Genomic DNA, 26,093 nt, shown 5'->3' with positions numbered 1-26,093 from the left:
TATATATATATATATATATATATCAGCATTTTGCATTCAACATAAATAAATGTCAATATGATCAATATAGAACTGCTCAAGGGGAAAAGTTTGTTTCACTGGTTTAATTTCATTAAAAGTCTTCTTTAAGGAATCTTTGGCTATCCGATTATTATTTTATTAATCGAAAAAATAATAACAGATTCATTGTTAGTTGTAGTCTTAGTGTATTGTAACAAAGATTAACTGGACAAGAACAGTGGTGAGAAGTTAAAAGCAAACCCAAATCAGGGAAAACAACACAAATGAAATAGGTAAAGATAGTCACAGGAAATAATTGGAGAACTACAGTTGCTAAACAACATCAGGAACCAGGCCAAAGTGAGCCCCTTAGCAGAGAATTACTTCTCACCCAGGATCTATAGATGGATTCATCATCTCTGTTTAATTTTATCTGGATATCTTGCTCCCTTTTCCTTCATCAGTCCTTGACATTGCTTAGGTAATCACTTACTACTTGCACAACTGCTACCATTGCGACTGTTGATTAGATGCCCAGTCCCCCTGTCCCCATCGTGTTTCCTTTTCCATTTGAACTGTCAATAACCTTGAAAAATTCAGGTTGCTTTTAGAATGCCAATTCACACTCAACACCAAGGTAAACCAACCTAAACCCGAAAAATTTGAAAAAAATGAGAAAGGAAAATCTTTGTCTGTATAGAGGAGTATGAGAGGAGGAGTATAATATGTATATTGGTTGCATTAATGAATTTGCATACTTAATGTTGGGATCTGGAGGTCTGTCCACCTTTCTCCAGCAGAGGGCATTCTAGGTCTCCTGGAGCTGAAGCTGACTTCCACACCTGCGGCTCGTTCGCTCATCAGGAGACCAGCATTTAAGGAGGGGCAGAGCAACAATCCAGCGCCAGAGTGTTTTGCCAGTTATGGAAGAACCAGCCCGAAACCTGAAACCTGGAAGAGTTTCTCAGTTTGTAATCAATCTGTCTGTTCTCTGAAGAACCCTGGAAAACCAAATCTGTCAGATACCTGCCTGCCTGCCCTCAGAAGAAGCTGAGAGAGAAGCTCAGATCCAGATCAGTAAGATCACTAACTAAGCCCTGCCTCTGCCTAGCCCTCTGCCAGCCAACAGCCTCTGGACCCTCCCGGTTCCCCCCTTCTACCGCTCTGAACAACCTCTGAACAGTGAAAGTCGTGACCGGACCCGGACCCGATTAATCCCTGAATCCGTATTCATTTATTGTGATTGTTCAATAAACATTGTGAACTTTTTCCCAGCCTCTGAGTGTTCTGCATGTGGGTTAGATCCCTTAAGACAAACATGACACTTAAATCAGTGATTCTTTGCAACAGAGTTCCTGAATGATGAAACTAAGGAATGTTATGAGACCAGTGCTAATATATTTGCCATTTATAATTACATTTGACATAAATGTGCAGTGCTGGGGCAGATCTACAGGGGGGTAAGGGAGGCAATTATCCCTCTCTTCTGTAGAGCCATGCCTCCCCAGCCCAACATATCATATCGCTTGTTGTGTTGTCTCAACTATTTTAATTCTGATAGTCAAAATATGTTGGAAATTGGATTTTATTTTTTCTATTATCTGTCATTGCAGTTATACAGTATCTACTTCCTGCCACATGACTGAAGATATTTTGACTTGCAAGTTTGCACCTGACTAATGTGCTAAATGTTTACGCCGGAGCTCCAGCAGCAATTCAATTCAGTTGTCCTGGATGTGTCTCAGCACTGATGCTGGTGTGGTTCCTCACAAGACACACCTGCTCAGCTCCACCCAAATCTCATTTCTACTCATCTGATCCACCTGCACCCGTCAGTATCTAACATCAGACCAAAAATCAGTGCCAGATTATTTTGAGCCATTGGTGAGATCTATTCCAGCATTCTGATTCCTGACTTCCTGCCTGTTTTCCTGACCCGATGTGTCCCTGTTTCTGAACCTGCATGATCCCTTTCTGTCCTGACTGCCTGTCTGACCCTGACCTGTCTGCCCGTTGCCTAACCTAGAACTGTTTCTTGACCTCATCTTGGATTTCCCTCTGGTGCTTCATTGGACTTCTGGTCACCTGGTTCTGACTGTTTTTTTTCCTCCTGCCTACTATTGTTTTCACAGTTCAGATGCTCTGTCTGACCATGGATCATCATAACTCAGCAGGAGTTATTCTGTGGGACTTCCTGACCAATGACATCAACATCAGCGCTACTGTGAACCAGTTTGTACCTAACCTGGTTCTTCGCAGACTGAGGACTAAGAGAAGATTAGTGACCATTACGTCTGTGATTGATGCACATCGTAAAGTCAGCCTGGTTACTAATCTTCTGTCTCCTTATCCAGAGGTTCCTGCCCTAGTCAGTGACATCACCTGCAACAGTTTTGTGTCAATAAACTGTGTTAAGCTTTCACAATGATTGTCTGGTTGGAATTCTGGGTCAATCTGTTCCAATCATAACCGGATGAGCCTGCAGGGTCGACCTTCACTTGCATTTTGTTGTTGACTCTTCAGCAATTTCCCACACCAAGCATGCTTGTAGAGACAGTGGAGAGTAAAACTCCCTTTTAACAGGAATAAACCTTCAGCAGAACCAGGCTCAGTGTGAGCGGCCATCTGCCGGGGCCAACTGGGGTTCAAGGAGGCAGAAGCAGACATAAAGAAAGAAGCAAAGATACAAATGGTAATTGTGAACCAGCTCCACAGGCAGCCTCATCCAGGAAAGACACAGCAAGGCGGACAAGCTCCAAGCCAATTCTGCTAGTCACAATAAAAGAAACAGGACTACACTGTAAACAGCCAAGCTCCAACATCTATAAAAAGAGATGACAATGGCAGCAGCACAACTGATATTTCAATCCAGAATGGAGTCACAGCCGAACAAAAGCAGAACAGATGAAGCTACTATGACAGGAAAAAGTTGAAAGAGCATAAAGTTATAAGTGGAACTTATCAAATAACGCAGAGTGGGAGAATAGAGATTGAATGAAGCAGAATGAAGAACAGTGGTCCCCATGTGATCCAGCAGCCCAAACATATAGCAGCATACTGTATATAACATATCAGATAACATAACTATTTTGAATGAGGTACAAGAAAGGTGGAGCCACAATAGGGCCAAGGTGGAACCAAGGAGAAATGTTTTCCAAGACATTTTATTATCTGTTACTAAATTGAAAATCTCCAATTAATTGACAAACCTATCATTGAGAACACTGGAGTAAAGTTTATAACCACGACTAATGCAGACTAAAGCCCTTAAAATTAACAGGCATTTTGTGAATTTGGTAGTTGTTTATTTATAACTGAAATATGTTAAAATCCATAATAAACGCAAAGTATTAAGAATTGTGAACAGGAAGTGTTTAATGGAAACTGGGTTTCAGACATGTAGGTTAAGTCCTTTCTAAATACACCAACAGAGCATCAAAAGATGCTCCCACTCAAACAGACTGTAATTAGAGAAAGGTCAATACTGATAAGAAAATGCGCAGAGAATAAATTTTAACTCCCACTCATCATCTTGCCAGTTTAACGTTGAACCACACTGCATTCAGTGAATTTTGTTAATGGGAAGCCATAAAGGTTGTTGTTGTATCACTGTTATGCTTCAACAGGAATTACATTTAAAACTGTTGCTGGAGCTTATTTTAAACTGCCAAAGAATGAACTGATGCACAGGAACCTGACCTGAGAGCAGATGCTCTTCCAAAACTATTTACTAACTTAAACTTATTTATTAACTTGGAACTTAGACCTGAAGGTTTTCTTATCCCCATAATTACTTAATCTATATTTATGTATACATATAAATTGAGGTGAGTAAATTTTAAATGGCTTCATCTAATTCCTTTCATGTATATTTTTAATTATCCATTCATCCATCTTCCTCTGCTTATCTGCCAAGGTCACAGTGGGGTCTGTAGCAGTCTGGGTGAAAGGAGGGGGTAAACCTGGACATTTCGTTAGTCTGTCACAGGGTTATTTTTAATTATTTAATGTTATATTTTATTATTAAATTGTGCATTTTAGAATTGAATAGTATCTTTAATATTTAAATAACGAAATAGATAAATAAATAATGCACTGAGTTATTTCATAGAACATGTATTTAATTGACATTTATGATCATATAAATCTGTGCTTTGTGCTTTAGGCTTTGTTTAGCAGACATTTAAAAGGGATCACTGTTTTTCTTACATTGGCCCCTTGAATTTACGTTATTACATCATGTTCTTGTTATGACATCATCCGCGCGCGCCGGCTACCATTCATTCATTCTGTCCGTCGAACTGCAGCTAGTTTTATTCACATGCCTGGAAGATGTCTAGTGCTACTACCACAGATGATCTCGCTCTTGAAATGGAATTAAAGATTCAGATTAGCTAGCCGAATGAATAGAAGGGGTAGAGCGTAGCCGCCTGTGGCCGGGGCTGCATGTCACAACTCCAGTGCGGCACGCGGGTGACGTCATACACGCGCCACTTTGTTTTTAAAAAATATAAATATAAAAAATATAACCGCGGATGTCTGGGGGACAGTGATTCACCTACATGTTATAAATGCTGGCGTACCGTAAATGATAAATTATGAACAGTTTAGTTTGTGCCTTTAACTCGTTGCCCATAGGAAGAAGTAAATTGGATTACAAAACCGGCTCCAAATGACACAAAACTAATATGGTTGAGTAGAACATGATGTAATAAAATCAAAAGTAAAATCAAAGGGCCAATGTAAAAAAACGGTGTTCCCCTTAAACAAAGATATCTCTGAACAACTATTGATCAACCAGATCCACCTATTGATCTGGTTGACTATTAATCAGCCAGATTCAGGGCAAAATGGCTCTTTGGATTCTAAAAGTTGGAGACCCCTGCTCCAGAAGATAGTTGGAAAAAATAAGATATTCTAACTGTAGTGCTCAGTTAGACTACCTAATTAACTATTAGCTTTTACGAGAAAATAAAAAAGCTATTTCTTGGTGCTTTCATTTAATTTGTTTCATCAAGTGTTGTAAAAATATAAATATGTAGCAGGTGGAATTTTGTCGCTGTAAATGACATATTTGTGATGTTATTGTGGTCAGAACTTTTTTTTATATTAATTTATCCAATTTACTCACTATAAAAGTTTTCACTCAGCCTGTTTCACCAGCAAGGCCAAACAACTCCCCTGTCTGAGTGTGTTTTTAGACAAGACATACCTTCCCATGACAAACCAGACTTTTTTCTCAAGGTTTATTCATAACATGTTACTGTTTAACCAAAGTGACTGTAATGGGTTTTGACTCTGACAACTTTCCATTATTGTAAGTAAGGGGAAACAAACGTCGCCCAGGCAGAACAGGGCTGATTACCAACCAATAAGGGCTGTATGATGAACTGTTCTCTCTATGCAAAGATCAAAATAAAGTGCAACTGAGTGCAATCCATCTATCTCCATTTATTTAACTGAAGCAAATAGTTGAATACTATTTCCCACTACATTGCACAGAGCAAAAAAAAATCACATTGGATTATATCACCCTGCACCTAGAATATTCCAAGCTGATAAAAACTTAACGCCTTTCTCTATGCAACCCATTAACCTGATATTGTATTGGGTCAATATTAGTCAGTTCTTAAAGTTGCAACATATATATATTTTTCTTATTTCATTGTATTTAATATGTTTATATTTCCCCTACTGGGGATTAATAAAGTATCTATCTAATAATCTAAATATCAGCATTATATCAGAAATGTAATAGTTGAATCAGGAAATCCCTAGTTCTTTAAATTTGGGCCAGATGGATTTATGGCTTCTGATAAGAAGCTGTCTTGTCTAGGAATCATTATCAGCTACCCCAAGTAAAGCAGAAGCTAGTCCAAACAGATCTGGACGTATTAGAAAAAGGTTTGCATTAAAAGAAAAAACATACAGCAGGGTATATTGGAAACATTTCTAAATACTTCAAAACCTATGGAGACATTCAGCACACCATGTTTCATCACAGCAGCCTACACTCAAGACCTGAGAAATTGTAGTAGCAGACCTTAGAAGTTTTATCTTGTGACTCATCGTCTTTCATTAGAACACCACCCACATTTACACCACCATGTTATTCTGTTACACACTAAGAACTAAGAATAAAATGAAAAAGAACTGGGGTTTTTTTTTTTTAAATAGCAGATAATTAGTCAGGAAAATGACCAACATTCATTAACAATGACCAAGATAACCAGACCCATACTCAACACCAACCATCCAGCCTCTCACAGTAAGCCCCTTTTTCCATGTTTAGAGTAGTATTACCTCTTGTCTCCCCTTCCAGACACCAGAACTACCGGTAGATCAACATATTTAATGACTGTTATGATTGTGGCCTGACCGATCAACTTCATTTACCTTTTGCTCTGCTACTTGCTTCAAACCTCATCCCTGGATCTGTTTGCCCATGAGTACTGTAACTAAGTTTTTATCCTGTTTTCTGAATCTGACAATGGAGAACTACCAAGGTTAGTATGGTGCCCTTTAAAGATCAGTGGCTGTATGTAAGGAAAACTGGTCTGTCCTCTCTCCTATTCACCTGCTGTAAGCTCCCACTAAGAAACCAAAGCAAACAATTTAAGCCTCCAGTAGAATCCAGAGAAGGTTAGTGGCTCTTGCTGAGTTTTTCTGAAATCATTCAAGTCTTAACTAACCTGTCTCTCTCCCCAGAAGTTACTGTCAGTGATGGCGCGCTGTTATCAAGAGGATTTGTTTTTCATAAATCTCTTAAGCATTCACATTTATATCTGGTTGAATTCTCAAGTCATTACAAAAAAAAACCAGAATCCATTCATGTTAAAAAAAAAATATTTACTTTTACCTTGTCCTGGTTGTGGATCAAAAAAGTCTCTGGTAATGTGTCAATTCCCGTCTCCATCAAAGCAGAAAGCACAAATGTTGTTGCTCAGGGAGTAAACTTGCTTTCCATGCATACAGCTATTACAGTAGCATGCATGCCATGAGTATTTTTGTCCAGTATCTTTGCCTCAACAGCCGACAGTATTTCAAAGTAGTTTTATACTGAACATGTCTTTGTCTAAAAGCATAAAAAATGTTATGAGAAATTAAAAGTCAGTATCCCTCAACTTCTCTACCTCTCTTCTGTCAGCATACAATGAACACATGAGGTCTGGATAAGAGAGAGCAAAACAAATTAGCAGCAGGCTTTTAAACAAAGCTTAAAGTCACAGGCTTTAAAATAATATGGAATTTCAAGTAAGTCAGGAGTGTGACAGTGCTTATGGCCTGTGGTCATAATCACATCTCTGAAGTGGTTTGACCACCTGTTGGAAATTAAAACAGGCAGAGAGGTCTGGAATGGGAAATGGAAATAAGCCTGAGTATGTGCAATAAATAGCACCACCATATTCGTGGCCAACCTTTGCAAAGATACATTAAAGTCTAAGAATAATTTTAGAATTTACTGGATCAATTTAAATTAAAGGTTTGCACTACTTAAACAATTGGTTTATGAGATAATGTTCCTCATTACCATTTTTTTTTCAATGGAGAAACATCAGTTCTTATCTAGTCTTGTTCCTGAATTAGACTCTTCAGCTATTCCTCTGTTAGTATTTGTTGTTAGGTTTGGGTGAGTATTTTACTTAATCGATTTTCCAACTGAGGTTTGCGGAATATAAGGCATTAGATTAGGAGCAAGGGGCATTTAAGGTACACTGAACTGGATGGTTTTCAGTGTCAGACCAGTTAGTCAAAAACTAAAAATGATCTGGATTGAGAGAGAAAATCTTGTCACAATAGATAGAAAGGTAAAAGATTGAGTGACGAGGTAGCAATTTTGGGTGCAATATATAGATTAAATGGTTAGAATTTTCCATAAAACTCATTAAAAACATGGATTCACGCTGCTTCGTCCTAAAGTTGAGGGGATATTTTCTCACAGGAGTTTGGGCACCTAAGAATCCAACTGAGAAACACTTAAGGACAACTTCCTACAACCTTTTCCAACAAAACACCCTACAGATTCCAGCCTCCTGCAGGTTAATACACAAAATCAAGTAATCTCAGGCGACATTCTTAAACATGATAATGAGTTGACTGAACTCCTTTCAGTAGAGCACACAATGTTAGTGGGGCGTTGGATGTAGGAGTTTGCCCTGAAATCGAAGGGTTGACGGTTCAAGCCCCGACTCCAACTTTCAGTGTTGTTGTGTCCTTGGGCAAGACCCTTCACCTGCATTGTCTACTGATGGTGGTCAGAGGGCCCGGTGGCGCCAGTGTACGCCAGCCCCGCCTCTGTCAGTGAGCCCCAGGGCAGCTGTGGCTACAATGTAGCTTGCCACCATCAGTGTGTGAATGGGTGAATGAATGTAGTGTAAAGCGCTTTGGTCAAGTCTCCTAACTTGAATAAAGGTGCTATATAAGTACATGCCATTTAGTATAGAGTTAATCACAGACTCCAGTGTAAAACGGTTTATCAGACATGTAAAAACAGTTTTGTTTTGTTTTTTTAACAGTTATAGTGCATGTTATGATTTGGAATGAAAAAGTACCATGCTCTATGGCAACCAAGCACAACAGAACATGCAACTTTCAAAATAAGCTATTTTAAAACAGACACAAAAAGACATTTCCAGTCAGAGGTACAGCTACAAAAGAAAGAGAAATCATCTTCTTAGCTCACAGTGGTAAGTACCCAGGCTTTACAATTTTATGTGTTGTAAGTGAGCTGTTAAGCGGAAAAGAGCACCACTAGTGGGCTCTTAACAATACATTGTTTGCCTATTTATGTGTTATTTTCATTTCATACGAATTTGATCTCAACAGTATTGTGACTTTATTATCTTGTTATATTATCTTTCTCATTTATAAAAAAAAAAAAAGTTTGATTCTTCACAGAGTAAGAGGGAAGAATATTTCATGATGGCAACAGCAAGAGCAAAGACACCAGACACCGTCCCACTCCTCAGGTACAGCTTTTCCTCAAAAACTGATAAACGACGGGCACATTTGTATGTTTTGCTGTTGACCCGTCACATTTTTAACACATTATTTTTATTGGATCCAGTTGAAAAGTTTCTTGTTGGAATGTAAATTAAATGTGAGGTGAACTCTAACTATTCACAAACACTGTCTTCTGTGTTGCCTTATCCAAACAGCTCACCAAGACCAGATCAAGGCTCTGAGAGGCTTTTCAGCATCTCCAATGAATATGAAATGGTGAACAGACACATTGGAGATGCAGGAATAAAGAATCTCCCTGCTGCACTATCAGGTGACCCTTCTGTAGGTCGGAACTGCAAACCAGAGAGGAAAAAATGCCCCGAAACTCCCATGCCATTTACAATCAGCAACGAAGACAGTGTTGGAGATAAAGCAGAAGAGGAAGAGCTGTGGATGGAACAGTGGCAGGAGGCGATGAACAAGCACGATACGAACGGGAAAACAAGCCTGGAACATCATGGAAATGTTCAACAAGCAGCAGCTTTCGAATCAGAGAAACAAACCAGAAGAGGAAAAGAACCGGGCACCATGAGGAAAATTATCAGACGTCTCGGCAAATTGTTCAATCCCTTTAAAACAAACCAGTGGGAGATACTTCAAGAAGAGGAGTGACCCTGAACACTACAGAGATTACTCTGTTCTCAGAATGTCATGCTCTGCAGAAAGCTTGTAACTGCAGTTATTCAGTAAAAAATAACCAGTCTCCAGCATATTATTTCTCAATGCTTCAGAGGGAGTTACAGTGAATAATTATGAGTTGTTTTAAGGTTATATTACAGAAGCAATTCCTTTTTTAAGCAACTCTCCAAAAAGTGTCAGTTGTTGAAATGGGCGCTAGCAGCCCAGGGAAGCACAAAACAGGGGAACCAAAATAAGGAAAAAATTGTAAGCTGTTCACTTAAAGTGTTTCCTGTTGCTGTCTTTTATATTCAGATAATGTGGAACAGAATCTACAGACTGATACTGATGACAAGTTAGACAAAATTGAGAGACAATTATTAAAATTTAATATTACATAGATTTATTTTCAGCAATGCAAACAGCAACTTTTAAACAGCGTGAACGAGGAGAATTGGGCTTGTGCATAATTTTGCACGCCTTCCCTATCGGGAGGGGGTACAGGGTTGTGCATGTGCTTTTTTTTTTGTGGATATCCTCCACTATACCTTTAAGGTTGACCATCTTAAAATTGAAATATTAAATATGAAGACTTATATCTCACCATATCTCACCTACAATGATCAGAAAGATAATAAACACATTAATATTCATGATACCTTTATTCTACTTGTGCAAACATATGAAATGTGCTTATTATGCTTTATTGGTACTAACAGCAACTTTGGTTTAAAAAAAAAAAAAGCATAAAAGGCTTTATATTTATAGACTTTTGAAGCCCAGAAGTTACTCAGAATAACATTGTCTTTTCACATTCACCTTTAATGGAGTGGGCTTGCATGAGAGGATAGAAGAAGGGAGGGAATCATCCAGTACGGGAATTCATGCAAGACCCCACAGTCCTTCCAAGCACATCTAAAATGTGCTAATCCCTCATAGAGTATCATCTCCCACTCTCTGCTAGAAAACATTCAGAGCATTGCCTTTTTTTTTTAAATGATATCAAAAGATTACTCATGAGAGAACGAAGAACAAGCTTCCAGACGCCTACATTAAGATTCACCTATCAAAGGAAATAAAGCCTGAGATTACAAACATGTGAAAAACCTCCAAAGCTCCTATCAATACTTTAGTTTTGTAAGAGGAGCTGCAATTATACTTCCTAGAGCACACAGGGTTCGCTAATAGAACTGTTTGAGATTAACTCAGTATAAAAGGAAGAGGGTAAAATGTTAAAATAATTTCTAATGTTTGTTCCTCTGAGTTATTAAACTTATACTTTCTATTTTAAACCAACATTGTTTTTCAGTAAAACTATCAATAAGGTAAAATAACAGTCAAAATAGTCTTTAAATAACATATCTTTGTTTTTTTTTACATCATTTTCAATCAGTCTTGAGTGCTCAGCCACAGCAGGTCCTATTAATGTTTATATAATTTATGGTAAGAACTAGAGATACACTATATGCATTAAATACACAGTAATGGGAGGGCAGGTCTAAATGTTTGAATGTTCTCTGCTACACTAAGTGTTATGCATGTAGGCCAAAAATGTCTGGTTTTTCACTATGTTCTTCATCAAACTTTAGAGGCCTTCACAGAACTGCAGCATTTATACTTAAAAAATCTGCACATGTAGAAATGTATATTGTTGGGGTTTTTTAGAATAGCAAGATTGAAGTGAACTGAATTCAAAGTTATTTTTCTGAGTATAATTTATGTAATCAAAAAGTAAAAAACAATGTATAATTTTCCTTCCAGTACTCAGGAAAATACTTCTTTGGCTTAGTCTATTAACCTAGATAAAGAGCAATGGAAAATCGGGATATCACTTGTTGTAAAGAAAGAGAGATTGTCTGATTATCTTGCTAAGGAAATATTGGAAGACACCTGAAACCTTTCCTAATTATGTATCAAAGTGCTAACTGCACGAAAGTCTCAGTTCTCTTGGAAGTTAAATCAGACTCTTACCAGCAGGTGGCACCAAATCTCTTCTAAGGGTGTTTCACAAATTAAGAGACCAGCATTGGCAGTAAAAACACCCACATTGTAAGCATGCATTTTCAACTGAGTATATACAGTAGTATATTAACCCCCTATATTATGTTCTACTATGCATGGTGAGCATATCATATCATTTGAATCCTACATATGGTATAGAACTACCATCCTGCAGGGCATGCAGGATGGAATACACTGATGTTTGGGAACACAGTGTTCAGCTATGATCATCATTTATCAAATTGATTTTCATGATAAATTATACCGGGGATGAAAAATTCAAAGAATAAGGACTTTAAATCTTATTACGATAATAGACTGAAAATCTTATCACAGTATTTTGTGGTACTATCATGATAATGATAAAACCTGTAAAAAAAAACAACAACAACATTGCATTACTTATCTGAGGTCTTTCTCAGATAATGTATGTGACTGCATGCCCCACAAATCAAAGCCCCTCATATGAAAATTTTAAATATCCTTGATCAGGACACGTTACATATGGAAGTATAATTTATATCATTAAACATCCCACAATGACCACATTTGGCTTAATTGATTCTAATTTTGAATAGATTTACATTTTATAGGCTACAAAAAATGAATGAACTCAAAGAATGTTAGTAGCTGTCAGAAAAGCTACGGTTAGCCTAACCCAACCTGTCAGGGGAAGAGTTTTATCTGTGTTTAAGTGTGCTCAGCACAATGTCAGTGATGTGATTAGTGTTGCCCTACCGACTGCACTGACTGCTCTGCAAACAGCTATCTGCACTCTAAAGAAGTACTCAGTCCATGTCCTTAATACTATTCTCTTGTTATCTTGCTGAGACACAGGGGGTTAAAGTTTTAAAAATGTCCCCTTGTCTTCAACGTCTCCAGAGGACAGGAAATGAGTTATTCAGTTAGATTCAGCATGATAAAAAAAAAGGTACATATCAACAACAAGCAGGAAAGTAGGCTATTTGAACTATAGAGGATTCTTCCTGCATTTTCTTCATCTATCTCCTGCATGGAGCTGCTTCTTTACTCTAAGCTCTACTCCAATGCCAAGAAAATCGCTTTACTTCGCATTTCTTCTTTATATAGTCAAACTTTATTATGCTTCAAATATTAAGCAACATTTCCCAGCCTCTGCATCCACAAACAATACTTCATCCACTTTCACATTGTTGTTTATTACAAGAACAGTCCCTGTGGTTTTTTCAAGTCTTTGACTGTAATAAAGGGACTTGAGTTCGAAACCCAGTTGTGTAACGAAGGCTACCCGGCGTTACCAAATCTGTGAGGAAGTTGTAATGGCTTGCTGTGGGGATCCCTGAATATGGGGGCAGCTGAAAGGACACAAACCAAATATATTTGCTCCTAACTATAAAAAAACCCTACAGCTTAAAGCATTTTTAAAACATTCTGAAATATATAAATAGATAACCCAAACCCTACTTTCCTAATAACTGCAGCACCTCCATTACACCAGTGGTGTCAAACAAGGCAAGTCTGAAATAAAAACACACCTAATCAACCCAGCTTTAATTAACATCTTACACAGCATGACATAAACATGGTCAATCGTAAAACTATGGTTTAAAGCAGTGGTAGACCACAGCCTGGTATTCAAATACCCCTTCTCTGCATGTTTCAGATGTGTCTCTCTTCCAGAACACCATGATTCAAATGATTTTATTATCGTCTCAGCAGCCATCACATGCTGCAGAAACCTGTAAAACACTAATTCTTTTGACTTAGTGGATCAAAATGCATTAAATTGGTAAGGGCTTTTTTGCCAAAGCAAAAGTGCATTAGAGCTGGCCAAGATAAGTGCTGTTCAAATATTGCTGGTAGGAAGGAAGGAGGTAGGAGAAGGAGCCACTATGCTTCCTTTCATACATACTAGCACATAGAGTTTGCATCGTCAGATTACAAACTGTTAATTACTTGGGCTGGAAATTCCCTACCAACAAGACAGGGAAGTGTGAAAAAAACTGCTTTATTTAGCTGAGCAACCTTCAGTCAAATGAAAAAGAAGCCTATATATTTTGGCACACGTGGCAACTTGACTGCAACAAGGCAGAGTGGGAGCCTCGGACTGTCAGCCTGTCTCAATCATTACCCGACCAGGACTACAACAGGTTACATCAGAGCATCCACTGAGTGGAAGCAGCATAACAAGGTAAAGTTATCACTAAGACCACAATACTAACAAGAAAGTTTGTTTATGTTAAGTTAATCAGTTCTTTTCACTCCGCAAGAAAGAAGATGGAGGTTTAAATGTCACCAACCTTATCATGAGGAACAGAGAACAGAGGGAGTTTGATCTCAGCTACAGTTAAACCTAAAAACTTTGCCAGTGTTTGGATCTAGCCGGGTTTGGATCAAAATGTGAAACATTTCTGCTGGTTTAATCAGTGAAAGCCAAGAAATTTAAGGTCACTAAGCGCATTAAATGATCCTTTATATTCCCATTGTGCTGATTCTAAACATACAGCTTTGGATTAAATGTGCACTATTAAAAAAAAAACTAATTGATCATAATTGTGCCATTCATGAATTACTTCTATGTTTCTAAACATTAGGTGTCGCATGTAATACTATGCAAACTAAACTAATTAAAAAGGCATACAGTTTTAGTCAATATAAAATACAACACCATTTTATATATACAGTATTAATAACAGAAATAATACTAATAACTAAGTAAACTACTGTAGGAGGATCAATTAAAGTTTGGGGATAATTTATTTGGTATTTTCCACTCTTGAATTAAGTTTTTCCTTGGTTTGTTTCAGCTTAGTTTTGGTTTCTTGCTTAAATATGACATGTATTTGTATGATAAGGATTTAGTAACATGCATTTCAAAATATTTAACCGTTATAGCTTGGTAATGGTAAATACTTCATATCTATATTACTTAGTGCAAGCTTTTGCTTGACATAATCTACAAAACATAAACCGATCCCCCATTAGGAGGGATCATTTTAAAAAGTGCAATATACTGAATACTAATTTACTCTTTAAAATTCAAATTATTAGTTCTAAAAGATTTGCTACATTAAAATGCTGTTTTCTTTTCTAAACTTAAAAATGAAAATAATTACCAACCAACCAGGACTGGATTTGCAAATGAATTCTAACTACAGTTCCTAAATCACAGATTTCCCGAACAGACAGAAAATAAAAATGTATCCACACGGCAGAAATATACAATGTGTTTAAAAATGTTTGCCAAAGCGGTCAAAGGGACACTTCTTATCCTAAAAATGTACTGTGTAACAGTAGGGGTGAGCTGGCACACTCCTTCTGTTCTCCTCTTCTGTCACTATCCCAACACAGATTAGATCCAGGCCTGCAGTGTTCTTAAAAAATACACAAACACACAAAGACAAAATAAGAAAAAAAAACAGAGGTATTTTATCAAACTCGTTTAAAACTGCAGACTTGGACACCCAATTCTGACTCAGGTTATACATAATGTGAAGCAGTGATTACTGGGTTTCACCATAAGGATTCCTTATGGCTTAATGTCACTAATGCAAGGCAGGCTTGACTATTTAGTTCATTGAGGAACAATGGAGAAACATCAAAGCACCCGGCATTTCACTGGTAGAAAGCTAACAGGAGTTCAGAAAATCTCAAAGAAATATAAATGGGAAATATATTGCCATCAACAAAACGGGGAATAATTGGCCATTGCTGACAGATCAAATGTGTAAACTATCATGTTTTTATTCCTGCAGATTATTTAAAGAGACATATCCAAATATTGAACAAATGTCAATTTTGACAACATTTTAAATAAGTGTTAGTCTAAAGTCCTATTAATGAAAATGTAGTCAAATACTACAGTCCCAATTAATCTAGTTCAGTCCGTACACTTAAGTTTTATTGCTATTCCCACCATTCAGTTGAAATCGACGACAATATTGCTTGGAATAAGAAAAAAAAATAAGACAAAATATTGCAATCAATGAAATAAACACATTTATTCAAATTTAACTCTTTCAGCCGTAATACCAGCAATGAGATACACGCCTTGATGATTTAGGTGCTTTAACTCTTTGCATATTCTTTAGGTTCAAATAATTTTATTCATATTATTTGAATTGCAGCTGGCAAAAATATGCAGCGCTGCTCATTCATGGTGGCAAAAAAATTTCCCCAATGTGTAAAACCACCAGCTGCCAAGATGGCTGCCTGTGCACCTTATTATAAAGTCAGCTGAGTTTATATCACACAGATTATTCTGACAGTTTAATGACTGTTCTTTCTTAATTTCCTGCGTTAATACTTACTGCGTAGGACCAACATTACAGAGAAAAAGGAAAGGTAAATTTTATTTGAGAGCTCCATGAAAATACTTCTTACCCCCATATCAACCAATCTCTCCTTTGGTCAGTTTTTCTGCCTGAATCAATAAAGTAGTCTTTCAGATATTACAGCGACTCCACTGGAAACCACATACACACAGAAATATGCTCTTCTATTATATAAAAGCAATCTACTGAGTTCTTTATAAAAACAGATGCCAGCTGCGACTATTTGCTGAACAACTACAACCTCACATAAGAATAAAAGTGATCTCTAAATAATGAATTGTTGTCCAACATTTGTTTTAAACCAGTCTTAAACAAACAGCGATTTCACATCGAATGCCATTAATCAACTCCAACCCAAAACAACAGTCTTTTCTGAGATACGTAAGTTGGCAACAGATCAAACAAATATTAAACAGCTTATTTAAAATTCCAAAGTGCTCTTTCACAAGGGGGCCCATCAATAACTAATTTGGTTATTTAGGATAAGGACTAGGGATATCCTTTGCAATAATGCATCAGGAAGGCAACCAGAAATGTCTCATACAGTAGCATGTCCACAAATTCATTTTCTTAGCAACGATGCAGGAATTATTCCTCACAGGCAACAGCACAGTTTGTGATTGGGAAGGTTTTCGGGAAGCTCCTACTAAAATTTTTGTTTACCACTAGTACTACTACAAATACTGCAAGAAGACTCATTTGCATAAATTAGGTATCCGCTCACCACTGAGGAAGTGAGGCCAACATTGAGTTGCAAATCAACATTGTCTGATTTGCATAGGGAGCAGGGAAAACATCCTTTAGCCTTTACTCGTTGTGTGTTGTTCAATCTAGAAACAGTAACCACCTCCTGGGAGACATTACTGTTGTCTGTGTCTGTCTATCATCCTTTTCATCTTTCCCATCCAGTGTATTCAGGAAGGCTCACAGTTGGCTCTGTTTTTAGTTTTATTTTTGTGGCATTAAAAGTAGGAGAAAGTAACTGAAAATGCAAAATTGGAATTATGCTGGTATTGGTACATTTTTCCAGTAGTCTTTTGGGTTTATTTTATGTCTTTGTCTGTAAAGTGCTGCGTTTACATGTAAGATCATTTCGGACATTATGAGATGAAACCAGCTTAGACAGCAGAGAAAAAAGCTTAAGGGCCACATACTGGCACAGTGCACAGTTCATGTCTTGGGAGTATCTCAGACCTTTCTTCTGATAGGTTGTTGTGGGTTTTTCCTCCTAGAGTTCTCAAAGGGTACATGTGTCATTATCAAGGACACAAACAATTGAAACAGTGTTAACGAGAGGTGAAATAGGAAGATTATTTACAAGGACGATGGGGATGGATGAAAATAAAAAAGTGCATTTAGGGATAATTTGCTGTACTTTTTTATCACTGCAACGAAAGCGTGTAAACATTTTAATCTGCTCAAACAAAGAATACAGTTAAAATTGTTGATAAACTGTATTCATATTAACAGAAATAACCCCATTGAGGGACATTTCAGATTATACATTTCCATAAACTGTTTTCCTAATCAACACTGTAATCTTTGATATGCCCACAAAATTTGGACCTGTGGACTTAAAATGATAAAATCAGACTACTGAGTTATATATTGTAAGTCTAACAAGGTGAAGCGAGACTGCCAGTGTACCCTGGCTATGGAATGGGTTAACTAGAATACAATCTACTGCTCAGCACCTGCCATTTTTGACTCTTATCTTACTAGAACGTTCTTTAAAAAATAACATTAATAACAGTTTTGTGTACTGCTTCTTTAGTTTTTAAGCCATGACTTCCCAAACAGCTAACTTTCCTTCTTATAAACAAGAGGAAGAATGTTAATAGCTACAATGATACAGGGACTGCGAGGGAGGAGAGATCTGCTATCATCATTCAGATGATATCCCCCCTCTCACACACACAGTTTTCTGAAATACATTTTCGATTTAATTAAAAAAGACTTTAGACTGGAAGGGCATCGATAATGGGAATCTAGAAATATTTTTTAACCATAATAAATAATGCAATAAACCCTAATCTAAACTTACATCAAGGCAAAGTGTAAGCTATTTTTAACTGCCACATTGTCACAGCACAAAAATAAAATCTGTTAAGCTTAATATTCTGACAGACATCTGCTTATATCCCATTAAAAGCACCACATTAGCAAATCTAATGAACAACTAACATTGGCACAAAGCTTAATAGATTTTTGATAAATTATCTTCTTTAGCTGGGTGAGCTAAAGTAAATAATAAGGTAGGACATGTTTTATAAAAACTACATCACTTACTCGCTAATTAACTCTAATAGCAAGTGCGTCATCCTTATGTTTTAAATGTACAATGATACAGGACTTTAAAATGGAGTTGTATTTATGTAGGTTTAACAAGACTTATGGAATGTAGTTAATTATTACATTTAATATTTTGCATGTGCATTTAATTTTATTACACATATAAGCCTACACTATCCAGACACCATATTCATGCTTAAGCATCTGCATTTTAAAACAACTCAGGATTAGTGAGGGTGTGACTATCTGCTGTTATTCTTCTACTTTGTGTTTTTTATATATATTAACTTGCTTTTTGAATATTTAATACTTTAATCTTCGTTAAATTATATCAGATCTTATGCCAGCCTGATTAAAGACATACATTTTTATAATGGATTTATTAATGAAAAGGGCATGAATGTTTGAGTCGGAGCCTTGTAGTGTCTCTGACACAAAAACCTACTTTCCAAGTTGGAATAATAAATATTTTAAAGTAGTAAACGGAAGAGTAAGATGGCTTGGTTGTGGAAGAATACTAATGTGACAGTTCATAAATATAGACGGTTATTTTTTATGTTCCTCCTTTAACTGGAGATTGAGCAGATTGCAGAGATGCAGAGAGATACAAAGGGTTTTATTCTGTCATTACTTTCATCCAAATCTGTTTCTGCTAGGCTGTATTATACAAAATCACATGTAGAGATGATGACATGTCTGCCATATTGTAAAAACACATGCTAAACTGTTGATTTTCACACATTTTGTGCAAATTTGACTCATGATCAATTGATAGGGTGTCAATCATTCTAACAATAAGATAACCATGCCAGTTGGTGACATTGCTTGTCAATACAGTGTGCAATGAAAACAAAAAGCCCACATATTTGTTCCTGCAAGCTACTTGAGATATGTGCCTAAATTACACCCACACTACTGTGTACTGTTGTTTCAAATAAACATGATAATCATGAATGCTGAGTCAGAGGAGCTTCTTTTCTCAGTGACTGGGAATATCCCCCATTTGATAAAAAGCCAACACCGTCTTGCTGCTAGACCTGCACAATATATTGAATTGCAAGCTTCAACGCAATATTTGTGAGGATCATTTGAACATGACTGTAGCTGCAAAGGACTGCCTTGATGCAAATTTAGTAGCACTCTTTTTACCCTCTGATTGTCTCTAATATCTTTTGCCAGATGGATGGACTTTCACTGCTTCTTGTGCCCAGATTTTAACAGTGCAGATGCAAAAGAACATGGAGAGTGGAAACGATGATGATGAACAAGAAAAAGGAGCGAGAAAGATATGGTTTAATAGGAAAGATATAATCTTACCAGCATCAGTAATAATGTTCACACCTCATACATCTAAATCTAAAACTGTTTTGTTTTGTGTTGTTATGGGAATTGGATGAATACATAGATCAGGATTTTCATCTGCACTGACCAGAAGCATGTAGATATTTCACTGTAGGGTTTCACTATTTTCATAAAATCCATTATACAGGACTTAACTGTAACTTTTGCCTGGAACGCTTTTTGTTTAGCTTGCATGCAAAGATCTGCACGCTATCTAGTCCAGTGCAGTAGTTTTTCACAACTTTATTCTGTCATAATTAATGCTCTTTTTGACCTCTTAAGATTTTTTGTTATAATCATAAATATAGTATAATAAAAATGTTTCTGATTAACATGATGCTCTTGCTACATCCGTTAGGGAATGACTGATAGGTTACTATATACAGACTGCCATTAGCCCATTGGTGCAAACTATGTGCAAAAAAAACAACAAATGCAAACACCTACAGTAGCAAAAGATTTCCTTGCCACAGTGTTAACATTTTTGGTTCATTACTTAAAATAGCATCCTTAAAAGTAAAAAAAACAACAACAAAAAAACCCACTATTTTTATGTTGACATTATCTGTTTGTTTATTCAGGCTGGTCAGTTTCCTGTAATGCTTTGCTGTCGCCCGCATGAACAAGATAAATATACTTTGCACTGCAAATCTCAAAAGTAAAAGCTTCTGTTTTGTTTTTTTCTGGATTGATTCAATTATTAAATTGAATCCAGAAGTTGGCACTAGACCTTTATCATAACTCACTTTTAAAATTGACACAGCTTTTGCTTAGGTTCAATGTTTCTGTTTTATTTATGAGATTACATTGCCCTGTAAAAAAAAAAAAGTCATATTTCTAAAACCTTTTAAATTTTCTTTGCATCATTACACAACTAGAAACCTGAGTAGATTTTATTGGAATTTTGGTTGGATTAGGTTGTAGAAAACTCTAAAGCTGGGATAAAAAGCTCTCAGACAGAATCTGAAAGTTACTTTAAATTTCAACATTTATCATTTTCCTTTTATAAATGTTGCAAAAACAGAGCTTTGCGAAAGAAAGCCACATCCAAGTCCAGTTTGGCAGTTTACAGCAAAGATGTGGAAGAAATTATTCTGGTTGAATGATACCAAATTGAAACTTTTTGGAACTACAAGCATGTGCTGCAAGAATGTGTGAGACCTAATGCTGTACCTCATATCAATAAAGGCTTTCCTGTTGGTGAATCATTGCAAAGGCAGTATCATGCTGTGGGGATGCTCAAAACCTGGTGATTGTGAGGGGGTTCTGAGTTTAAGCTCCACTCCCACAGACTGCCACTCTGGGTCGCTGAGCAAGACCCTTAACCCCACACTGCTCCCCGGATGCTCCATGACGGCAGCACACAGCTCCCCAGGAGGATGGGTTAATGCAGAGTGAATTTCTCCAATGTGATATTAATAAAGTTGAAATATTATTCAAATCTATAAAGACTTTTAAACACTTTTATCTGGGCCAGAGGTTAAAAGTTATTACTGAGCTATAGACTGTTCTGTCATTTTTAAGCATTGTGGCAAAGTATTGTGTATTCAACAACTTTAACATAGAACAACTGTTAAAAAAAATGTGTTTTAAACAGTGGCTGCCTTGTATTCTACTGTGCATTACCATTCTGTCTGCTTGTATATTTAAAGGAAATACATTTTGCACCATAACCTCTCTATATTCATTCGATTGTTGAGACACATTATCCATCTGACAGTAATTTGTATATCTGGTCCACTTAGCCTTTTATACAACTGTGTGTTTGGATAAGGTGTAAAACTCAAAGCAGCAGAGCATCACTTTTATTATACATTGTTCTTTCCTCCATCTCATCATTATTTATCACCGTTTTTGCAACACATACAGCACCATAGCTGTGTTTACAAAGTGTTTGCTGTCGCCCTGCTCCTTCATCCCATGCGGAAAATCAAACAAATGACCAACAAAAGTTGGGATAAAAATGGCAGCCATATGGACAGAGCTGAGGATTAAAACTTCCTAAGGCTTTGGCCAGATCTCTGTGTGTTATGTAACTGTAGAGCACAACTACTAATCAATTCTAATAAATCCAATAATACTTGCCTTCTTATTCCTCTATGCACTTCAAATTTATTAGCAAGGCTGCACCCAATTGTAGTGAGAAAGGGAACACTTATATGCTAAATCACTTTTAGACAGAAGCCTGGATGGTGTTCAAAAGCAGGTCCTGGAGCTCTGATAATGTGGCCAAATAAAAAGCTTTGCAATAACTGCTGATCCAGAACACCGTCCTGTGGTTCCACTCATTCTCCAGCAGCAGACACTTTTACTATATGTCTAATCATTCTGTATCCTGTGTGGTATACAAATAATACATAAATGAGCTGCTACAGTCACCCCTCACATATTTTCATATCGCCCGCATTTCTCAGCACAAGTCCCGGAGCGCCTTGCTAAAATGATTATACCCCGTGAAAAGGTTCAGTTTTTCAAATCACACCACAAGCTTAAAAATGTTTATGAAGTTTTATATCTGATAAAGCAACAAAAAGAGACACATAACTTTTCTAAATATTTTACAAAATCCATGTGGCATGAGTTTCTTTTCAGACGGCAGGAAAGTGGCCTGGTAAACTAGCCCCACCCACCAGCGGCCAAAATCATTTTTGCCTGTGAGTTTGGTCTAGCCTCGATCACTGCCCCAGGTCCTAGAACTGGCCAAGCACAACACAGAGATGTGTTTTTGAATTTCTGGATGCAAAGCGGGTGGGGTTTTGAGGGCGTGACGACAAAGCTGTACAACAAGAAAGATGGCAACAATTATTGAACAGTTCTCGTTTGACTCAGCTTTGGAATCAGTTTTTGAAGAATTAGACTTGGGGTTTTCATTGAAACGTGAGCAGGAATAGGCTCTATGCTCCTTCATTTTTAAGAAGAACGTATTCGCCATTTTACAGGAAGGCTGTTTGTTTACAATCCACCACCAGCTTTCTGTCGAGCTTCCTATGTCACAGTCAGTTGCACTCATTGGTCAGAGCGTTGGCCAATAGGCACAGACATGGTTTGAAAGACAACAGTTTGTTCTCATCAACAATCTTCCGATGTGTCATTCATCGCAGCCAAACTAAATTACACATTTGATCTCACATTTAGTCTGGTTTATCAGGCTAGGAAACTTATAGATCTTTGGCTGCAAGTCTTTTGGGGTGTTTTTAACTAACTTAAAAGAACATTAAGAAACTGACTTTTTGATCAAAGTATATTTTCAAGAATTGCCACAGATCTTCACTAAACTTGGGTCTGGACTTTAAATGATTCAAACACATGAATTTGTTCTGATCTACGCCATTCCACTATAATGGATGTATGTTTTGGGTTGTGATGTAATACGTGTTCTTCTGGGATTTCACTATTTTAAGCTTCCCAACTACTTTGCTCATCGTCCCTGTTGAAAAAAAAAAAGCATATCCAAAGAAGGATGCTACCCTAACCATTTTCAATCTATGGGGGTTTATTTTTTAGGGTTATATGCTATAAAATTTTATCGGGGAATAAAATAAAAGGTTATTCTTTTGGTCTCATCTGATCAGAGGACTTTTTTCTTCAAATGTTGGCATGCTATTACTCATTGCCAATCATCTATAAAGGTCAGGTTTGTCGAGTGTACTACTGCTAGATATGTAGACAAATTGTCTTACCTGGACTGGGTATCTCCCTAGCTTCTTTGTAGTTACCATGGTTACTTAAGTTGCTTGTCCGATTGGGTGGACGGTTGTGTCTTGGATAGTCCTAAAAAGCACTATCACTATTTTATAAGCTGGGGAAATTATTCTATTCATTTTGATTTAAACATCCCCATCTTTTGTCCTGAAAACAGCTTAAGCATACTGCAAGCAACATCAAATGTTGCTTGCAGTATGCTTCTACACCGGCGGTCTTGAATTACTAGGGATGCACAGCAGTTTCCCACCAAAGTGCTAGGGGGAGTCTATTCGAGAACTCGCGAGAACTTTGGCAGATGGTCACGAGGACTTCTTCTGAGGCGCCGGCGGGAGTGTTTATTTCCAAAACCTTATGTATGAGACATCGTAGAATTGGTTGTACTTCCGAACCTCCTCGATCAACCTCTCGTCATGGTCATCCATTGTTTTTTATTACTCCTCGATTTTTAAAAATGGCGCGGCCCGGCACCGAATCGAGAAGGACGACAACACAGACAGTCGGAAGGACACACCAAGGACCAATCGCAACTGCTTTTTGTCAGCTCACTTCCACGTGAAGTATGCGCGAGTTTGCGACCGTCTGACGTGTAGTCAGGATTTTTTTTGAGGTGCTCGAAGGTTGCAGAACCTCTGCGTTGGGGGCATGGTCGCGCACAGAGACAGATTTGATGTTTGCAGAGGCTATGCATCAGAAGTATAAATTGGCCTTTTCTCACTAACATTCATCATCCTCTAAGGCTGGGTTTATACTATGATTTAATTCAACACAAGTGATGTTTTCTGAAATATGTTATCCCTAAAAGCAGTTTATGCAATTGGATTTTATTCATCATCATTATTCTTCAATGGTTATAGAAGACCATAACCATTTCTGTTTTACTTTTATTCGCAAATAATGTTGAAAACCGTGTATCAGGGATTACCCCATATAACTTTTTCATTTCTGATACGATAGCAATATTTCAACTATGAGAATTGGCCCATTATATTTACCCGATACAATATAAGTATGAATTATACCAGCTTTTATTACTTCAGAATGCTAGAAAATCCTTGATCTAGAAATATTAGTAAAACATGGAACAAAAGTTAATAACAAATCTATGAAAACAACTGACCCATGTCAAATGAACCACAGAGTTACAGAAACTTTTAACAGACGCAAAGTGTTTCTATTTGAAGGAAAATATCTGAGATTTTAGATCTTGGCCGATAAAATCCGACATTAGTTTTTTTGTTACTGACTGATATCTGATATTAATGTCAGATTGGGACATCCTTACCATTTATTCTTTTTCTTCCACTCTGTAACCTTTGGGCTTTACAGACAACATTATGGACATTTGTGGAACAGGTTGACAAACTTTAGGATGATTGAGAGACACCGACTGAGCAGATTTCAGTGATGCAGGAACTGACCTCCAACAAAATTTAAAGGTAGTTAAAGTTAATGGTCTGTGGCTGTGCATTATGTCACCAGCAAAGGGGGGACAGTCTGCTATAGTGTAGGACATGGAGTAAGACAGCTAGAAGATGCTGTCTTTTTAGGAATAAGGAGTTTGTGGCGAAGGTAAAATTATCAGATGGTTGTCCAGACCTCTGCTGGAACTGACTGTAGCTCAGTGCGTTTAACCAATATACCGGTACTCCAACATGATACAGGCTAGAATGAAGTGGAAAAAAGAAGGCATGGAAAGCATCACATGACAGAGTCAGGGAAGGAGCTGCTGCTGCACCATCATCATCATCATCATCAAACTTGTCTTCTAGGTTTAATCATCTTTGGTCTCTACCACAGGCTACAATCTGACCTCCTTTCTGACTGTCCTCCTGCATGACTATTTACTCACAGAATCACTTGCGTTTTTACGCAGCTGCTCTTCCTCTCCCAGCTCCACGGCCGGATCCACTACCAGCTTCTCGAAGCACGCCGAGCCGAGAGAGGAGCTCTTCTGCTGGTACATCATCAGCTGGGACACGGGGAGTTTGGGGCTCCCGTGGGCCGTCAGCTCGGGCTTGCTGCCTGTGGCCCCAGAAGCTGTCCCTAGAGCCGGAGCATCAGAGCTCATCTCCGAGGTGGATTCGGTCTTTTCTCCTTCAAAAGGCGGCGGAGTGGAGCAGCACAAGTTCGGCTGCGACGAGGAAAACACTCGGTCCAGCTGTTTCTTTTTCCTCCTGAACATCCACAACCCGGACTCCTTCTTGGTGCCCTCCGCTCCCCCTGCGGCTCCGCGGCGCTCCGAGCCCAATTTAGGACTGAGCCACGGCTTGGTTTTCTCCTGGAAATTCTTCCACATCCTCCGCTGGTAGGACAGGGACTCGTGGCCCCTGCTGGAGCCTCCGGGTTTGGGGGATTTTTGCTCCATGGTGCCTGTGCAGCAGCAGCCACCCAGCCTGAGCTCACTCTGCAGCCGCTTCGGACGGGTGTTAGAGCCGGGCTGCTGGTGGCGCGCGCTGCGCACGCAGGGATGGTGATGGAGGCTCTGCCAGTCCGCAGAAAAGCTATGCGCGCTAAATTATTATGTCACACTGTGTGATAGGCCATAAACAGTCAGCTATCATTAATATATAGTATACACTCTACCTCAGCAATAAAGTAAAAAATAAACAGAAGGGATTTCTAACCCAGCGCTTAGTTGTGGGCTTCCCCACTATCTTTCTCCACCGTTTTAATCAGAGGTTAGAATAAGTTGCCTATTTTGTGTTGCATTGAAATGACGCTGCGCCTCCCTCTGGCCAAACCTCTTGACTTGATGATTTGGAAACATCCCCCCCAACGCCCTGTGGAGAGGATCGTGATTCAGCTTTTCACCCCTCCTCA

The 26,093-nt window shown here is 37.9% G+C and overlaps 1 protein-coding gene across 4 annotated transcripts in view; it reads right to left on the bottom strand.

The window, feature by feature from the left end:
- Positions 1-25,959, bottom strand: part of mctp1 (multiple C2 domains, transmembrane 1) — a 168,708-nt gene extending 142,749 nt beyond the window's left edge. For 2 of the 4 annotated variants that reach the window (XM_015373325.1, XM_015373326.1), the window contains exon 1: positions 25,123-25,953. In XM_015373325.1, the coding sequence (XP_015228811.1) occupies positions 25,123-25,638 (516 nt within the window). In that variant the 5' untranslated portion in view covers positions 25,639-25,953. Of the gene's footprint in view, positions 1-25,122 lie in introns of all 4 variants that reach the window. The other 2 variants (XM_015373329.1, XM_015373327.1) reach the window with 2 other exon arrangements.
- Between the last annotated feature and the right edge of the window lie 134 nt (positions 25,960-26,093).

Source organism: Cyprinodon variegatus, unplaced genomic scaffold (genome assembly GCF_000732505.1).
Source record: "Cyprinodon variegatus isolate N-32 unplaced genomic scaffold, C_variegatus-1.0 Scaffold85, whole genome shotgun sequence".
Classification (NCBI taxonomy): domain Eukaryota; kingdom Metazoa; phylum Chordata; class Actinopteri; order Cyprinodontiformes; family Cyprinodontidae; genus Cyprinodon; species Cyprinodon variegatus.
This window is presented reverse-complemented; position numbering and strand designations above follow the sequence as displayed.